General features: G+C 38.5%; 2 protein-coding genes across 7 annotated transcripts in view; one reads left to right on the forward strand and one right to left on the reverse strand.

The window, feature by feature from the left end:
• Positions 1-96: 96 nt before the first annotated feature.
• PSMG2 (proteasome assembly chaperone 2) lies at positions 97-9,422 on the forward strand. 2 transcript variants are annotated; one of them, XM_044426447.1, is made up of 7 exons: positions 97-262; positions 1,555-1,726; positions 3,096-3,154; positions 3,822-3,940; positions 5,732-5,905; positions 7,670-7,790; positions 9,152-9,422. In XM_044426447.1, exons 1-7 carry the CDS (start codon positions 203-205, stop codon positions 9,242-9,244), a joined length of 798 nt encoding a protein of 265 aa, XP_044282382.1. In that variant the 5' UTR covers positions 97-202; the 3' UTR covers positions 9,245-9,422. The 2 variants fall into 2 exon arrangements, with proteins under 2 accessions (XP_044282382.1, XP_044282381.1); XM_044426446.1 differs by having other exon boundaries at positions 99-262; positions 9,149-9,422.
• Positions 9,423-12,171: 2,749 nt separating this feature from the next.
• Positions 12,172-17,823, reverse strand: part of PTPN2 (protein tyrosine phosphatase non-receptor type 2) — a 32,479-nt gene continuing 26,827 nt past the window's right edge. For 3 of the 5 annotated variants that reach the window (XM_044426304.1, XM_044426303.1, XM_044426306.1), the window contains 2 exons: positions 17,194-17,397; positions 12,172-12,495 (listed from right to left, as the gene is read on the reverse strand). In XM_044426304.1, coding sequence (XP_044282239.1) covers positions 12,474-12,495; positions 17,194-17,397 — 226 coding nt within the window. In that variant the 3' untranslated portion in view covers positions 12,172-12,473. Of the gene's footprint in view, positions 12,496-15,040; positions 15,148-17,193; positions 17,398-17,823 lie in introns of all 5 variants that reach the window. The other 2 variants (XR_006414334.1, XM_044426305.1) reach the window with 2 other exon arrangements.

Raw genomic sequence — 17,823 nt, forward strand, 5'->3', positions numbered from 1 at the left:
TTCCCGCGCGTTCTCCCATTAGCTGCTTTTTTAGTGGTGCCGTTTTCTGCCAAGGAAAATTGGGACAGGCATTGCCAAGGCCCTGCTCGTGCCATTGCGAGAGAAAGGACCCCCCCCCCCCCCGGGCCGGTTTTTCTTCGAGTTACGCGAGTGGGGCTGATTAGTGGGACTGTTGTTTCTTCTTGCTACCCTGACGGCCAGGATGTTCGTTGCTTGTGATGGCTGCACGCGACCTGACTTCCGAGGCTTCGCGCTTCTCATGGTAACAAGTGCGCCTTTTCCGCGCGCACTGCCCGGGCAGCCCGCGAGCGGCGAGCAGTGCGCTGCTTTTTCTGAGCTCTTGCCTGCCTGCCAGTCGCCAAAGGTGGAGCCCGTGGGAGGGAGCTCTGCATCCTAACCTCGTGCAATGGCAGGGGGGCAAGGTGTGGGAGGTGCAGAAGAGCCCGAGGAACGATCCACGGGCAGCTCCTGAACACGAAACTGTGACGCTGTTGGCAGCAGGAGGTTATGGCCAGTCTGAGCCCTATTTGGAGTAAATCCATTGAGATGAATGGGATTTAAATTAGATTGAGTTTGAATATAATCCAGAAAAAACAACAGAAGAAAGCTAGTACGAGAGAGAATGGCCGAGCCCTGAACCAGCTTTCGTCTCGCCTGTTAAATATTTTTGACATAATGGATGGTAATCCTTAATTATAGTTTATGTTTAAAACTTGAAAGCCAACAGCATAAAATCCTTGATTATGTTGCCCACATTGTTCATGAATTCAGTAATACACTGTTTATAATATTCCTAAATCCTTTAAAGCACTGTACGGAGAGATTTCTTTAAAAAAGGTTTTCAACCACCGGGTTATAATTTGATAGGATCCAAAAAGAAAAGGAATGGGAAAGGAGAAGAAAGGCAAGCATATTCATTCTTTTTCTACTGAACAAGCATTTAATGGCAGTGGTGCAAGAAGACAATTTTAGATCTTGAACAGAATGATCTTGGAGGCTGGGGCAGCCTTTGTGTATTGAGTCATTTGGGAAGTACACAGCTTAAGATTTCTCTCCACCACCCTGTCACTGCCATTCCATGTTTTACAACTGTTTCTATATTCTTAGATGTTAGTATGTTTCTTTTAAAAAGCACACACAGTGTGGTTTTGCATTTAAAGAACACCTGTATCATAGAACCATTGTAACAAGAATAAAATGGAGTTTGCTTCTGATGTCCTGTAGCTCACAGATCACCTGCAATTTTCTGGAGGGTCATTTGGAGGGTCCAGAGTCCAGCATTTGCTCTGTCAAGTGCTCTATTATTACACTTTCCTTAGATTTTCAGCAAATTATACTCACAATCAAAATGGATTATGGTTACATAACATTTTTAGCCTTTATATATACTAGTAGAAGTGTTATTATTAAGTATTTTTAAAACACTTTTGTTTTAAAAAAAGTATATATTGTGAAGTATATATATTCCCTCAGTCTTGATGTCACATTTCTTCCACTAACTATTTGCAGTGCAATTTGTGCAAACCTTGTTTGTGCGTGTTTATCTCTTTTCAGCCAGCTGTATCAGTGGGGAATGTTGGCCAGTTGGCTGTAGATTTAGTCATTTCTACACTGAGCATGCCCAAAGTTGGTTACTTTTATACTGATTGTCTTGTGCCAATGATTGGAAATAATCCATATGCAACAACAGACGATAATGCAACTGAATTATGTATAAATGCTGAAGGTAGGTACCTTAAAGACAATATTGCCAAGACACTCTTTGGTGTTGACTTAGGATCCATTTGTAGAGGCACCTATTCCTTATGGCAATTTAGACATTTTAATATCTTCTGTAGAACATCCTCAGGAATTAAAATAGGATTTAATCTATTGTGTTCGTAGTTTCAGTTGCTGTTTTCTAGAATTAGGGTGCAATCATATTTTTGGTTTCTGTCTAAACAAGCATGGGATTATTAATGAATGTGAGCGCTGCAGTGCATTTTTCAGTCAGACCACTCACTGAAAAGCCATATTTGTCTTTGTCTGGGTGCATGCTAAGGTTGCTCAAGCTGTTCCATGTGAAGAGATCTTCAGACCTCTGGCTTTTGTTGTATATATTGTAGTTCTCCCATGTGGAACTCATTGTAGCAATAGCTCTTGAAACTGAAGTACACTGTGAAGTACGCAAAGAGCATTATATATATTTTAAGCCAATTTGAAGACTGTTAGCTGAAAGATAGAGTATATAAAAATAAATGTTTCAGTAATCTAGCTATGTTATATATGTGTAGTGCTGTCTACATGATGCATCTTAAGGAAAGTAGGGCAAGCTTGGATGAAAATATTGTATACTTTGTGTTGGATGCCAGTTACAGTTTCCAAACTGAGTTATGTTGACAAGTCATGTATTTGGTTTTTAAAAAATCAGTCTCTATTCACTTTCTTATTCATTAGTCAGGAAACAGATACTTGTGTACTGGGACATATATTCACACCCCAAAAGTCTTTTAGATAATTAGAGCAACATCCCTGATAGTACTGACCTGAAGCTTCATACAGCAAACTGGAAGGAGGTTTCACGAACCCTGAAAACTTTGTGAAAGCATATAAAATACTATTCTGTTTTACTAGACATGTTATGAAGCTCTGAGACAACATAGTTTCAGTGTGTTAAGTCATAAACAAATAACAGACATTCTTTATCTCTGCTTGTTACATTGTCAAAATAGAATAAAAACCTAACTGTAGAATACATGTTGATCCATCTAAAAACTTCCTGGAATCATCTATAATATGATACATGAAATATATTTTAATGTTGCTTTTTGAAATACTGACTTTACATGATTCCAAACAACCTATTATGTATTGTTTAAACCATGGTGTAGTGGCACAGGTGGAGTGCATTTTGCATATTGAACCCCCAACTGTGGGCTGCCATGTTGTACAGACCTGGCTGGTGGGGTTTATGCATAACTTTGCATGCCTTGCATATCTCATGGTGGCCCTGTTTGAATGCAGTAACAACCACTGACTGTGGGTTGAATATGCAAAGTGTTTGCTATGCACAGCAAACTATTTGATCAGTACATTGTTTTGTACTCTTCTTTTAGTGTATGCAGCTCCTTCTAAAAAGTTGGTGGTTCTACAGATCAGATCACCATTCATAAAGGTGTGTATGTTCATTGGAGATACTCACATTATGTCACCTCGAATTGTTTTTAGGACAATTTTGATTAGCCCATATAGCTGTATCTAGGAAAAATCCAAATGCATTTCAATAGCGAAAGGTAAAATATTAAAAAACTAAAAAACCCTCTATCAAAAACGTGGCAAAACTCAATATGTGAATAAATAATATCATGATTTACAGTGAGTGCCATTTTTGTTGCTTAGAATGTCCAAAAGATGGGAACGTCATAGCCTAAATCATAATAAAATTACAAACTGCTGACCATCAACTTTGACTCACTTTCTAGATCTGTATTCAGAGATGTTTTCTGCTTTCTTGTCTTAGGGCTTTAGCTATGGGGTGTGGAATCCTGGGCAAAGACTGGGGAAGTTGTGTGTGGAGGGAGGAATGTGTGTGGGTGGAAGTGTGAAGGGTTTTAGTGGGTGTCTTGGCAAGCATCAGTGTGCCTGATGGCACCAGGTTGCCGCTTTTGTTTTGGAAGATTATTTCATCTGTCAAAATAGTCTTATTTTTAAAGCCTAGGAAAAAATAGATAGCAAGGTAATTGTAAATATTCTAAAATGTCACATGTTAAAGGACTAAAGAAATGACATTATTATTTCATGCAAGTTTCTAACCTGTTCTTTTCCTACCCTGATATCCAAAGAATAAATATAGACTCTTCTGTCAAATACTGCTAACCTGGGTGAAAAGTTGTGGATTTTCCAAAATTGTTCTTCTGTCCAGTAGTCATGCTTACCAACGTAATGACCAACAGCTTCAGGGGTATGTCTGGTGAACTGTGTAACTATGATCTTGGTGTGTGTACTCAGTCGTTTGTATTCTTTTTAATTTTCTCAATGAATATTCATTTTAATTTTCTTCATTTTTCCAAAATGTTGTCCATACACATGCACACAGAACCAGCAATAAAGTTTGAGTTGTAAGTTAGTTTAGCTGTAGTCTATATCTCTGTTGCCTGGGTGCTCTTAGTCATTTAGAATCTAGGTACTAATCTAGTGGTGGTTGAGTTTGCTAGGGCATTATCCAATGTAGTCGTCTGTAATTTTCCACACTCAGAGGTCTATGGACATTCAGTTGAGCACAGGAGGCGAGTGCTACCTCTACACTTCTACTTTGCAAAATGCATAGCTGATTTCAGCCATATATGTCTTTTCCCTTGCTCACAAGGAGGAGGGGCCAAGGCACCACTAGGATTCCTTGTATCCTGGTAGTTCCTCATTACTTCCCTCCCTGCCATCTAGACCCCCCTCCCCCCACAAGCTCTGGCTCTGATGAATCATTTGCAGTTTTGGAGCTGTAGCTGGTACAGAAAGAACCAGGCCACCTGCAAGGGCAGAGGTAGGGTGTTCTCCTGTCAGAGTCCCAGTCCCAACCTCAGGAAACATTTCTAAGGTGGAAGCTGGTACGCCAAACTATCATATGGCTATTTAGACAGTATACAGTGTCCATAGGATTAATACCCTTCCTTGGCAACATAGCTTCACTTGATATGTAGTCCGTTAGTTTGGGATTTAACCATCCAGTAGAGTCAGCAGAGGGACTGTTGGTGGCACAGTGGTTTAAACCGCTGTGCTGCTGGGCTGGTTGATCGAAAGGTCGCCTGTTCGAATCTGCACAACGGGGTGAGTTCCCGTTGCTCCGTCCCAGCTCCTGCCAACCTTGCAGTTCGAAAGCATGCAAATGCAAGTAGATGAAAAGGTATCACCTCGGTGGGCAGGTAACAGCATTCTGTGCACTTCGGTGTTTAGTCATGCCGGCCACACGACCATGGAGACTGTCTGCGGGCAAGCGCTGGCTCCCTCGGCTAGGAAACGGAGATGAGCACCACCCCCTAGAGTCAGGCATGACTGGATGTAACTTCAAGGGCAGGGGTCTCAAACTCAATTTACCTGGGGGCCGCTGGAAGTAGAGTCTGGGTGAGGCTGGGCTGCATCAAGTATTCCACCACTGTGGTGGTGGTGGGCTGCTCATCCTGTGGCCGGCCCGGGCGCCGCCGGCGCTTTGAAGGCCGCAGGGCCCCTCCCCCGTGCCCCGCCCATCCCAGCAATTGGCCCGCAGGCCACGAGTTTGAGACCCCTGGTCAAGGGGAAACCTTTAGCTTTACCTTAGAGTCAGCAGAGTGGGAGTGCAGCAAAGTAAAAATGACACACCTCCAAATTTGGGGCATCTGTTCCCTGAGGATTGCACCATTAGCTACTTTTAGTTCTAGGGACTAGGGCAAGCTATAAATAATGGTGCAAGAGGCCACACACCAAGATCCCAGCCTCCTTTTGATATATTGTCTATCTCTGCTATGAACTATTTCTTTTTCTGTATTTGATCTTAGCTGGAGTTCTAACAGGAAATAGTTAGAATTTCCTGTTGTGTATATGTTTTTGGATAGTGAATATATATGAAAATACTTTACATTACAAAGAAGAACATTGCTATATTAACAAATGTGTTTCTTCCTACTTTTTGGCTTCTTGTTAGGTGTATTTCAGTCTACTAATCAAATTAAGTTACAAATGCAGTTTTTGCTGCTTATGTGTATATTTTATGGCTTATTGACAGTACATCATTGCGATATTTGCTTTCGCCTGCTGTTGAGAAGGCAACTGGAAATATAATGGAAAGGCTGAATGGCAGAGAACTGGAACAAGTACCAGCTTTTCCTGGAGTAAATGGTGATGAGAAAGTGTTCCATATTCCAGGTGGTGGTATCACAAAACTATTGTTCACGGAGAGGTTAGTGAAAGTGGTAAAGGATTAAATACTGAAAATAGCCATTTTATTTATTTATTTAGCAAGTTAAAAAAGTTTTAAAAAGTTATTTTAAAAAGTTAATGTTCTATATGTTGAATACATAGTCCTGAAAAGCACTTATTCTTAAAGTAATTTGGCCTGGATTCAAAAAAACCACACAAAGACCAACCCTAGTGAAACATTCAATAAGAATGTTCCATTTTGTTTGAAAAACTTTTTTTGAAATCAAGGGGAATTGCACATGTAATTCATCAAGTGGGGTTGATGAATTACGTCTGGGGGTGGGTACATCTAAAGTAGCCCCTTGGATTTCAAAACGAATGTATGTACAATATGTGCCAATGGTATTAGGACTTTTTAGAAGATGTCACTTTGAAGCACAGTATGAGTAGACTCCATCATGATTGTAGTGAACCTTGCTTATAAGGAATTCATATAGTTTAGTAGTCTAATGACTTGGATCTGGATTCATGTCCCAAATCTGCCATAAATTCATGAGTTAGGGTTCAGTTTGGTTCCCTATCTGTAAAAATAGAATTCAAATTGACCTCCTTCTCCATCTTGAAAGAAAACCTAGTATGTACTGTAAGGCTTTCCTTCCACACTTAGGATAAGTTGAAGCTAAATCACTTGTATGAAGCAGCAGAAAAAAAGAGGCAAACAGTTTCTTTGGGTTTTGTGGGTGGCTTTGGTTAAAATCTTAACATGCGCTTAATACACTCTGCATTCACTAGCATTGAACAGAGTCTTCAAGTGCCCCTCAAACAATATTGAAAATGTAGTATGTGCATGGGAATAAAATATGTACAGAAGCATTTGCCAATATCATCCATAAATGGTAGCAGCAGTCATTTTAAGTGTATCTGACTCTACTCACTAACAAATTTCTGTGTTGAACACTATCATTTGGTTGAACTTAACTGGTAAGGCTTTTTTTCTTCAGTCAGATCCTAAGGAATTGCTTTTTCACTGTTTCCATAGTGTGCCTTAATGGTGGCCAATTTCTTAAATCATTGTGTGTATTCAAACATTGGCACAACCTTGTTAATTCCCATCCTGGATAAACCTCAGGTGGTAATTTTAACATAGGTAGTATTTACTGAGTTCAACCCACTTGTTTTTGTTATCTTGCTCCCATCAGGTCAGCCCTACTCCCAAGCCACATAAGACTCTTGGAGTGTCTGCCCCTAATAAACCATTATAATCCTTTTGTAGCCTTAAAACTGCATACTCAGCCCCCCCACTTTTCAGCATTGCAGTGACTATCTTGATTCATTTCTAAGTCACCTGAAGAGTGTGCTGAGATGTAGTCTAGAACCACAATGAAAATCCTCTAAACAATGAAGTTCAGTGAGTGGAATGCCTTGAGTTCGATGGCCTAGGTGCAGGATACTAATGTAATTAATAAATCTGGTGATTTGCCGTAAGAAAGGGAAATATGCTGCTTTAATAGAAGTATACTTTTTTCTTGGGCAGTACCATTTTGCACTTGCATAATGTAATGTAATTATGTAAGCACTAAAGAGATTTCTAGACTGCTATTGCACTGGGATGTTACTGTTGTTGATCCAAAGTTTGTGTATGATAATATAATGCAAGCTATGTGAATGTTGGTGCCACATTAAATACTCCACCTTCCTTCATTTCAGGAAAAATTCTTACGTGAATTCCAACCCAAAGAAAAGCAAGCATGTTTGTATAGCAATCTTCTGTTCAGTTATTTCATTAGTATCACTTTTATTCCAGTTGTTCAAAAGGAATCCCACTGGTAGTTTTGCTGAAGTTCTGCTCAGAGGGGGACAATATTCCTGATGCACAGGTCCTTGCAGACTACCTTAATGAATGGCTTCAACTGACTGCAAACCAAGTAAGTGTGTGCTGGAAAACATGGTAGATGGGGAGTCGCTCTAAAGTAAAACTACAACATTTCAGTGGATGAATATCAATAGGGTCGAAAGGGCATTGTGTCGCATATTTCCAAAAGCAATGAAAACTAGGGCTGGGTTGTGATGTTGAGTGGAGTGAGGCATTTTCCACATGCTATCTTTCCCATGGAAAAATTTCCATACCATATGATTGCATTGGTTGTCTGGGCTGTTGCACTGAATTCAGTCATGTTAGATGGATTAAATATTTGATATGAACTTCTGAAAGTAATTCTTCTAAGGCAGGCATTGGTGCTCAGTTGCACATTGAAAAATGGAGGCACTGAAAAATAAAGTTTGCATTTGGCTGGGTCTGGACCAGACTTACACATGCTGTATTTTCCCACTATTGTTAATATTTTTCAATAATAAGCAGAAGGGAAACTATTTGCCTCACTTAAAAACATAAAGGGATCCATGCTAGGTCAGACCAAAGGTCAATCTCATCTCACATGCCGTTCACTCAGTAGCCAGCCTGTTGCCTATGGGATCCCAGCAGCAGAACAACACCGCACTATATGCTACTACCTTTGCATATTATAATTACTCTATATTACAATTATTTTATTGCTGTAATCTTCACACAAAGCTTTGAATGTGTTTGAATCTAACATTTAAGCTATATTGTGTGCTAAATTTAATTTCCTCTGAGCAAATATTTCAGTTCAAATATTTCATACCAATTAGGAAAACTTTTGATATATTTATACAACACATAAAATTGATAAGGATTGCTTTTTTTTGTTACTGAGATATTTTGTATGCTTTTTGAGAAAGAATGTGTGTTGGGCAGTAAAAATGAATCAAACAGGCTCGCTACATCTGATAATATTTAGAACACGGGAAAACTTTCAAAAAATTGAACTTTTTCCCAGAAAACCCACATCACTGGGGCTCAATAGTTGCTTACTGAGAATATGAAAATATGTGTGTACCATGAGGCAGGAACTCCAGTCAACGTTAGTTTGCTGTAGAGCTGTGTTTATTATATTTTGTGGCATATTCTAGCATGCATAGTTGTTTTTCCCCCTTTGGTGAGTCTCTTGCCAGGCCTGTGATACTGACATCAACCTGGTTGTGGTCCTAGGGCATGCCACAGGCTGCAGCTTTCAAAGGAAATATCAGCAGTGGTGGGCAAGGTATCTTTCAGGGAAACTTCTTTGATATCATTCAGACATTGCAAGGTTCATCAGAACAGTTTGATATTGCTGTCATAGCCTAATTATTAGGATGAACGAAGATATTTCTTTGGAGTAGTATGATTCTACCATTTGACAATAATGTATATTTTTGAAATCAGCAGAGTAACAGTTCTCCAGTTAAGTGTTCCGGATGGAAAATACCCAGTTCCTGGAAACTACTCTTTGGCAGTGGACTCCCACCTGCACTGTTTTAAAACCCCTTTTTAAAAATCATCCACTTGTATAAAAACTAAGTTTTCTAATTTGGATTTTGAAATGACCAACTATGCATTATCTATTTTCACCAATAGTTTAATATATTCTGACAAGCTAAAGAAAATGTCTTAACTGTAAAAACTGAAAATGTGTTCAATAAATCAATTTTTAAGTTTCTGGTTTCTCTGTTTAACATTCCAGACATTTTCTCAGTATTGTTCAAATACTGCAATAATTCTAGCCTTCCGAATGCAATTAATAGAAATCCAGATAGTCATTAGGTACACTGAGTTTGAAAAGTATGACTCTTCCTGTTCCATGGTGCATAAATATGAGGTAGGTAATAAATGTTTATACTCGACACATCTAAAAGAATAGGCTTATAGCGTGAGCATTGTAACTTGGGTGGTATCTTGTAACTTCTGTCACAAAGTAATGGAATTTATTAAAGGAGTTAATACTTGAGTCTTGTTAAGTGGGAGCCTAAAATATGGGGTTATTTATGTAACCTAAGATCTGTTGTAGGGACAAAGCTGTATAGTACATAAGCAAAAGAATGTTTATAGCTATAATGTTTGAAATTTACATGTTAACAGCCAGCTGCTCTTCCATAAACCACCCGATTTACAGGAAAGTATTTTCTTGAATCTGGACAAATTATATAGATATTAAAAAGATTATATTAAGACCAAAGTTGCCAGTGTGAGAAACTTCACTAAACAAACTTGAAGGAGCTTTGTGAGAAACTTCACTAAACAAACTTGAAGGAGCGTTGAAGCTCCTTGCACCTTCTCCACTTCAGAACCTGGTAACTCCCACTGCAGTGAGCAAGCCACTGGCCCACTCTCTACATCAAGCAACACTGATAAGACTAAAACCATTTTTAACAGTGCAAGGGCCACTAGAGAAAAAATTGAGCACACTCACCAATTTGAAGAGCCAGTCAACAATGTTTACATCAGTTTTACCACCACTGGACAGAAACCTCCTCATTTTCACCAAGCCTTTTCTACGGTTGCTGTTTAAAGTTTAATTTCATTATTGCTTGTATTGTTTTCAGTTTGACATTTTTACCATCACCAGATTTTGCGGCACTAAAAAACTATTTAAAAAAAATTGGTCCTCTCATTTGGGATTAAAAATTACTGTGCATTGTTTGTGCTGAAAGCAAAGGGAAGCCAGCATTAGCAACTATAGACAGAATCACTGTCTATTATCTTTGAGAAATCTTGGGGACAAGGGAAGGGACTGGATAAGGCCTTATTTTGCCCCTATCTTCAAGAATAGGGGGAAAAGAATGTGGGAACTACAGACCAATCAGTCTGACATCAATCCCTGGGAAAATTCTGGAAGATTACAAAGCCCTCGGTCTGTAAAGCCCTTGAAAACAATGCAGTGATTACTAGAAGCCAACATGGATTTCTCAAGAACAAATCCTGCCAGACTAATCTGATTTCACTTTTTGATTGGGTAACCTCCCTGATGGACTGTGGAAATGCTACAGACATAATCTATTTTGGCTTCAGCAAAGATTTTGACCAAGTGCCCCATGATATGCTGATTAGCAAACTCTCTAAATGGAGGCTAGATGGGTTAACTATCAGATGGATCCACAGTTGGCTACAGAATCAGACTCAAAGAGTGCTCATCAATGGTAGCTTCTCAAACTGGAGAGAACTAACATGTGGGGTACCATAGGGTTTAGTCTTGGGTCCAATGTTCTTTAACATTTTTATCTATGATTTTGATAAGGATGTTTAGGAAGCAATGATCAGATTTGCAGATGACACAAAACTGGGTGGGATAGGTAATACCCTGGAAAACAGAAACAAGATTCAAGGCAGTTTTGATGGGCTGGAGCTCTGTGCTGAAAACAACAGAATGAAATATAATGGGGACAAATGCCAAGTTCTGCACTTTGGAAAAAGAAACCAAATGCATCATTACAAGATGAGAAATACTGTAATACCTCAGTTCACAAATGCTTCTGTTCACGAACAATTTGGTTTGCGAACAGAAAGTTCAGCAAAATGTTGCTTCCATTTGCAAAATCCACATTGGGTAATGAACATGATCATGGCCATCTTCCCTGCTCTGACATGTGGTCACAGCTTCCTCTAGTCAAGGTCGTGGTTGCAGACTCTCCCTCCAAACAATAACCTCCCCACCTACCTTCCTGTCCTCCACGGCAGAAGTTGCCTCAAGCAAGGTTAGTCTTCATACTCTACTGTATTGTACTTTGTTTCATATTTTTGTGGTTAAAAAAATTACATATGGGTCAGAACAGAGTAACCTTATTTTCATTGAACCTTATGGGAAAATTGGACTCGGTTTGTGACCAGAATTGTGGAACAAATTAAGTTTGTGAACTGAGGTACCACTGTACTTGGCTCAACAATACTGCATAGAAGGAACTTGGAATTGTAGATCACAAGCTGAATGAGTCAACCGCGTGATGTGGCTGCAAAAAAGGCAAATGCTATTTTAGGCTGCGTTAATAGAAGTATCATTTCCAACTCACATGAAATACTAGTTCTCCTTTACTAAGCACTGGTTAGGCCTCATCTGGAGTACTGTGCCCAGTTCTGGGCACCACAGTGTAAGAAAGAAGGGGAAAGGGTTCAGAGGAGGGCAACAAAAATGATCCAGGGACTGGAAACAAAGTCCTGGGCATGTTTAACCTTGAGAAGGCCAAGGAGAGATACGATTGCACTTGAAGTACAAGTACTTGAAAGGCTGTCACAAAGGGGAAAGACAATCTGTTCTTGATCATCCCAGACTGTAGTTCATGGAATACTGTAATCTGTTAACCATGGATAGCAAACCCGAAGTGATTAATTATACCAGGAAGCTTGAAGGATCAAATTTGCCAAAAGTATCACCAATATCCTTTGTAGAGGTAGGGAAAAATACACAGAACCGTATGTCCATTAAAAAAAATATTTAATGCTGCCAACGTATAAAAAAATACAGTAAGAATGGCAGTACGAAGTACTTTCTAATGTGATCTTACATATTTCTACAGTTCATACAAGCATAAAACAGTTAAGACAATTTATTTTGCAAAGTTTGTTGCTGGTGATGTACTTCATTCTCTGGTTGTTTACGTTGTAAACAGTTATGTATGAGGTCCAGACCTCACTTTTGTTCCTGAAGAGGAGTGATGTCCTCCTTTGCATGCCAAATGTGTGTAATTATAGCTGCAGAATATTCACACATCTTGGTGGTTTAGGTGTCAGTCACTCTTGGCCTATGGACACACAATGTAAAAAAAGTCACAGGTTCAGTATATGCGGGTGTATAATGCTAAAGCTTTACAGTTTTACTGGACAACATCCAAATAAACTGAAATAAAGAGATGAAGTCTAAGGATGTTGAAAAAAGTCATTTTATTCGAAGCAGCAGCCCTAAGCTTTTTGGCCAAAGATGAGCTTTCTTTGGCAGAGGGAGTGCATGTGCCTATAATGTCTGTAGAGATCTCTGAAAGAGATTCACTTGCAGGGTTCATCTTGGAAACTTTCCAGTCTCTGCAGGCATTTTTATATGGAAAAATGCCTGAAGAAAGCCCATACTCAAGGCCAAAATAAGCAGGGCTCTCTTTTAGAATAAACTACTTATTTACAGTTCTATTGCAATGGTAAAAAACCCCTTACGTTTTGTGAAAGTTAAATGGAGGCCTTGTTCATATTGATCAGTTCCTGCAGTTGTTGGGCAGGGTATGTTTGTGTATATACTTTATGCATGTGTGTAACTATTCTCTAAAAAGTATCTTTAAACTAGTTAAATAAATGCACCTATTTCCATTACTTACTTTCCTGAATGAGGAGAGAGAAAAGTAATTTACCAACTATTTTCCCTTTGAGATAAAACCAAATTCCTTTAATTAAAACATTGGGATAATGGAAATGCACACACAGGTTTACTCTGTCCTGCAATGTCAGTAATCATTTCTTAGAAATAAAAACTACATGAAGAGCTTAATATTACCATTAATAAATACTTCAAGGGCAACAGCAAGCATGAAGAATCACTGCAGTAGCACTGAGAAACAGGCACAAGTTCTTAAATGCATTTAATAATTCAAAACTGAACTAATAGTTTATGAAGTTAATCTTGAGAAAATTTCTGGTTTATGCTACAAGAACAAATCCCCAGGTATACTTAATGTTTATACTTTTACAGGCAAAAAATCCAATACAGTTCAACTGTTAAATGTTGGTGTTTAACATCCTCCAGAGATGCTTAGATCAGAGAAAGAAGAAACAAGCTGACAGAAAAAGGCAACCAAAAAGGATGAAAAGGCAGGATTCTAGAAAACTCATATAGCTACTTTTTTTAAGCTGCCAAAGGGGGTAGACAAACCAGGTTCTCCAGTTTTCTTAGGGTCACTATCCACTTCAGGACAGAACCAATTTCCTTTCCTCCTCCAAGACTACTGCTCTCCAGGCAAGGCAGCCATGCTCCCAAACTGGCCAGGCCTAATGCTTCCTGTAGATGCTTCATCCACAGCAACCTGACACATTTGGAGAGCTTAGACAGTCATACTTATGTTGAATAAGCAGGAATATGAACATTTCCCCATCACACACAGGCCTCTTTGTGCTAGCCACACTTAAACCAAGAAGGTTCTTAACCATGTAATTTCCTATTTTGCCCAAAATGAAAACTATGATTTAATTAAATCAATTTCAGAAACCCAGGCTTGTTCTGAAATTGGTAACCTTACTTTCCCGATACAGAAAAAATAGGAAACTATAGTTAAATGAATTTCCTGGTTTGCTTGAACTGGGAAGGGAGAAACAAAAGGAGCTGCATGCACAGGAGGCTTGTTCAAATCTGATTAAGTCACTTACTAAAGTAACTGATGGTAATATCCCCTTTCAAGGTTATGCCTTCTATTTTCCACACATCAGCTTTTAAAATGTAGATAGATACTGGATTATGTACTTATCTGTTAACTCAAAGGACTCCTGCTGAAATCCTGGAGAGGTTCTGCCAGTCAGTGAAAACAATTCTGAGTTACATGGACCAAAGGTCTGGTTTTATATAAGACAGGTCTCTATGAGACTCAGGGCTGCATTATGTCATGTGGGTAGTTAAATATAATAAGATGCTTTAAATGACTTTATGTGCACTTAAAGGCTTTCAGGTGTGCATAATGAAAAGATTTGAAGCCTAGTGAATTTCAACCAAAGTTAAGACATGTCCTTCTATCATGTTTCTTATAAAACAAAAGTCCATGGAAATCCTGGACATTTTGTTAAATATCTTTCAAATAATTGATTTGCACCATTTCACCATATTTAGAACATTCAGTTACCCATACCAAAATGAGAGTTAGGAATAAGACTATCAAATATGATACCATTTGAAAATTAAGTGTTGCCTAGGCTCCAAGCATAACTCATTACATGACAAAGGAGGTTACCAGGATTATTGTTTGCAATTAATAGTTTTTAAGACTATAGTGCAAAAGTCAATGCAGTTTCATCTCAACACTACTTGTATGTTGTATAGGATCCAAAGAGATGCTTGTATACTTATTTCCCATTCTCCCATGAACTTACAAGACCTTTGCATCATGCACACTAACTCAAGATTTTTCAAGTTGTATCATTAACTACAGTGAAAGCCTTGGAGTTTTACTCTTTTTAACATTGGCTTGGATCAGTGACCTACCAGTCTTAAATATTTGTGACTTGGACTATCACTGTATACTTATTATTTGCATCTATATCCATATGTAGTTTATCTTATATATGCTATGGTTGTTGCAAATCATAATCACATTTTACCATCAAGCAGTAGCTCTAGTATTATTCCCACTACAAAGTTATCTCATAGGCCAACAGATGAGAAAAATAGTATTCAGTAGTCCTTTTCCATCTCCACTTTTCCTTTCCTGAAAAAGAAATCCTGTATTATGGCCATTTCCTTCTACCTACAAATACTTCTGTTTTCAGAAATGTTCATGTTTGTCATGCACTGTCTAGATCCATTACAAAGAATACTTGAATGCTGCAAGGAATGGGACTCAGATCAAATCAAGCTGGACACAAAAGTATTTTCTCATTTAATGGCAGGTTTGAAGAAACAGAAGCTATGGCTTCCAACCATAGTTGTAATCTTAAGACAAGTTCCCTTCAGAAGAGTCAGCTTGAGATCCAGGACCCTAGCTCCTAGCAATCTCATAAACAGTAAACATTTTGAACTGTTGTTCTAAAAAATAAAATGGCAATTACAAACACAGGTACATGAATGCAACTTACAGGCTGGGTTAGCACATAATACTAATCTATGGTATTGTCCTGTTCAATTTTGGGTTATGTTGAACAAACACACTGTGCTTTGTTAGTCACAAGCAATCCAGAAAGAACTAGTTTGTGAATACTGGATTGTTTAAACCATGGACTGATGTCACATTTAAAGTCAAGAATCATGTATTGTTAGGCTACAATGGCAGTAAGCTACAGCAGTTAAAAAAACACTGTTCTAAATGCACGTGCTACAGCATCACAAAGGCATTTGGGATATAAGTAGGGAATGAGTGGAAGGAGGAAGCAACAAACCCAGGGACTAAGCAGACAAACTGTGGCTTTTTGGATCATCTGATGGACAAAGACCCACTTTACACAGTGGCTTGTTGGTTGCAGTGTATACTGGCCATGGTAGTTTTGTCCAAACCCAGACAATATGTCTTCTTTGAGGGAAAACAACTCCGTAATAACTCATCAGTTATGGATTATGTTAAAGTTGCTTTCCCACTGAAACCAAGCCATTCCACCAGGTTTCAGACAACATAAGCTGTACTCAGGCACAGTAATTAGGTAATCAGGGTAACTACTTAATAACTGAAATTATCAGGTGGGTGATTAAGCAAACATTACCCAGTTTAAATAAAATTTGTGCCTTAAGTCATAATGATTGTACAAACTAGGTCATCCTCTAGATAAGTCAACAAATCATGTGTTACATAAACAGGTGAGCATTATGGTTGAACGAGATCACAGACTAGAACTGGGAAATAATTCTTACCCGTTATCATCAAATATCTCAAAGTAGTTCACTAGCTCACTGATTTGGGAAGGACTATAACTCAGTAGCAGAGCACCTGCTTTACATCCAGAAGGTGCCAGGTTCAACCCTTTCATCTCTATGCAGCATGCAAAAAAACTCCTGTCTGAAGTCCTGGAGAGATACTTTGTGTGGACAATACTTGGCTAGATAGAACAATGGTCTGGTTCCATATAAGGCAGTTTACTATGTTTCGAAGTTGGTAATACTGGTATCAGTGAATTTTCAAAGCACTTTTGAAATGTTGATGATGGATGTACTGATAATTCAGACTCTTTATCAGAGACACTTCTACAAACATAGCTTTTAAAAACACATTTATTTACAGAAAGTTTATATAGAGAGCTATGAAATCATTTTATGTCTGGAGAATATAAACAGTAGATGGTATATTACACGCAAATCTAACTATTCTGCATTCAGAGTATAATACCATGTTTATTGCTTACATCAGGGATACCTGAACTGGCAGACTGAAGCACTGGCAGTTCAGTCTACTAGACATAGTGAACTATTATTTTTAGTACTATATACATTGCTGCTGAAAAAATGTCCATTAGTTTACCTAACAAGAGTGTACACTTTTATTCCACGTGGCAATTTGGTTTCAGATGTACCTGAAGTGAAAAGTCCTGAGACCCTGACAAGTGATCAGGTCCTCAAATATTGGGCATTTCAGAATTACTGCATTAATTTCAGATGTAGGAATATGATGTTCCAGGTTAACTTCCCACTAATGAACTAGCAGCACACTTGTTCCATGAACTATGGCAGCAGTTTTGGACCCAGTAATACTCACTTTAAGTTCCACTGAAATCAGTTGGATTTAAGTGTTATTATTAGTAGATGCGTAACAGCATAAGCATTCACTTACATGAGAGCACTTTGGAAGTACAATTTCCAGCAAGAATAAACTGCAATGAAAATGGCTGAACCAAACCCAATCTTAGTGAGAATAGGTTTCCAATATAACCACCTTTTTCTTTTCCTTTCAGCCTCACTCATCCTATGTTTCATCTGCTGCACCATCTGTGCTGTGTTAGCTTTTCTGTCTTCTCTCAGCCGCTTCCGAAAAGCACTAAAAAGCAAAAACATACATCAGTTAGATTAGCCCATCCCTCCTTAAGATCACTAGACAGGTAACAACATAATAAAAGACAAAAGAAAAGACAGCATTAAAAGTAGTATGCTTGTATTAAACAGAAGTTTAACTGTGCCAACTGAAAAGTTTTAATCCTATGAAATAAGTCTTTGTGCTTCTGAAAAACTTCAGAAGCACTTCAGAGTATTCAGCAACTCCTTTCTGTTTAAGTGGACGTAACACAGAGGGTTGAGCTATGATCCTTTCCCTGTTGATGCTGGGATGTTTACAAGTAAAAGTCATGACATATAGATGTGTTCACTCTTCAAAAGTGTTTATATACAACTGTTTTGTATTCTGAAGTCAGTAATGAGAAATGGCCCTCAGGTATCAATGTGACATTTTGCTGTTACAGGAGATCTC

The sequence above is a fragment of the Varanus komodoensis genome, unplaced genomic scaffold (genome assembly GCF_004798865.1).
Source record: "Varanus komodoensis strain SLA01 unplaced genomic scaffold, ASM479886v1 scaffold17, whole genome shotgun sequence".
NCBI classification, from domain to species: domain Eukaryota; kingdom Metazoa; phylum Chordata; class Lepidosauria; order Squamata; family Varanidae; genus Varanus; species Varanus komodoensis.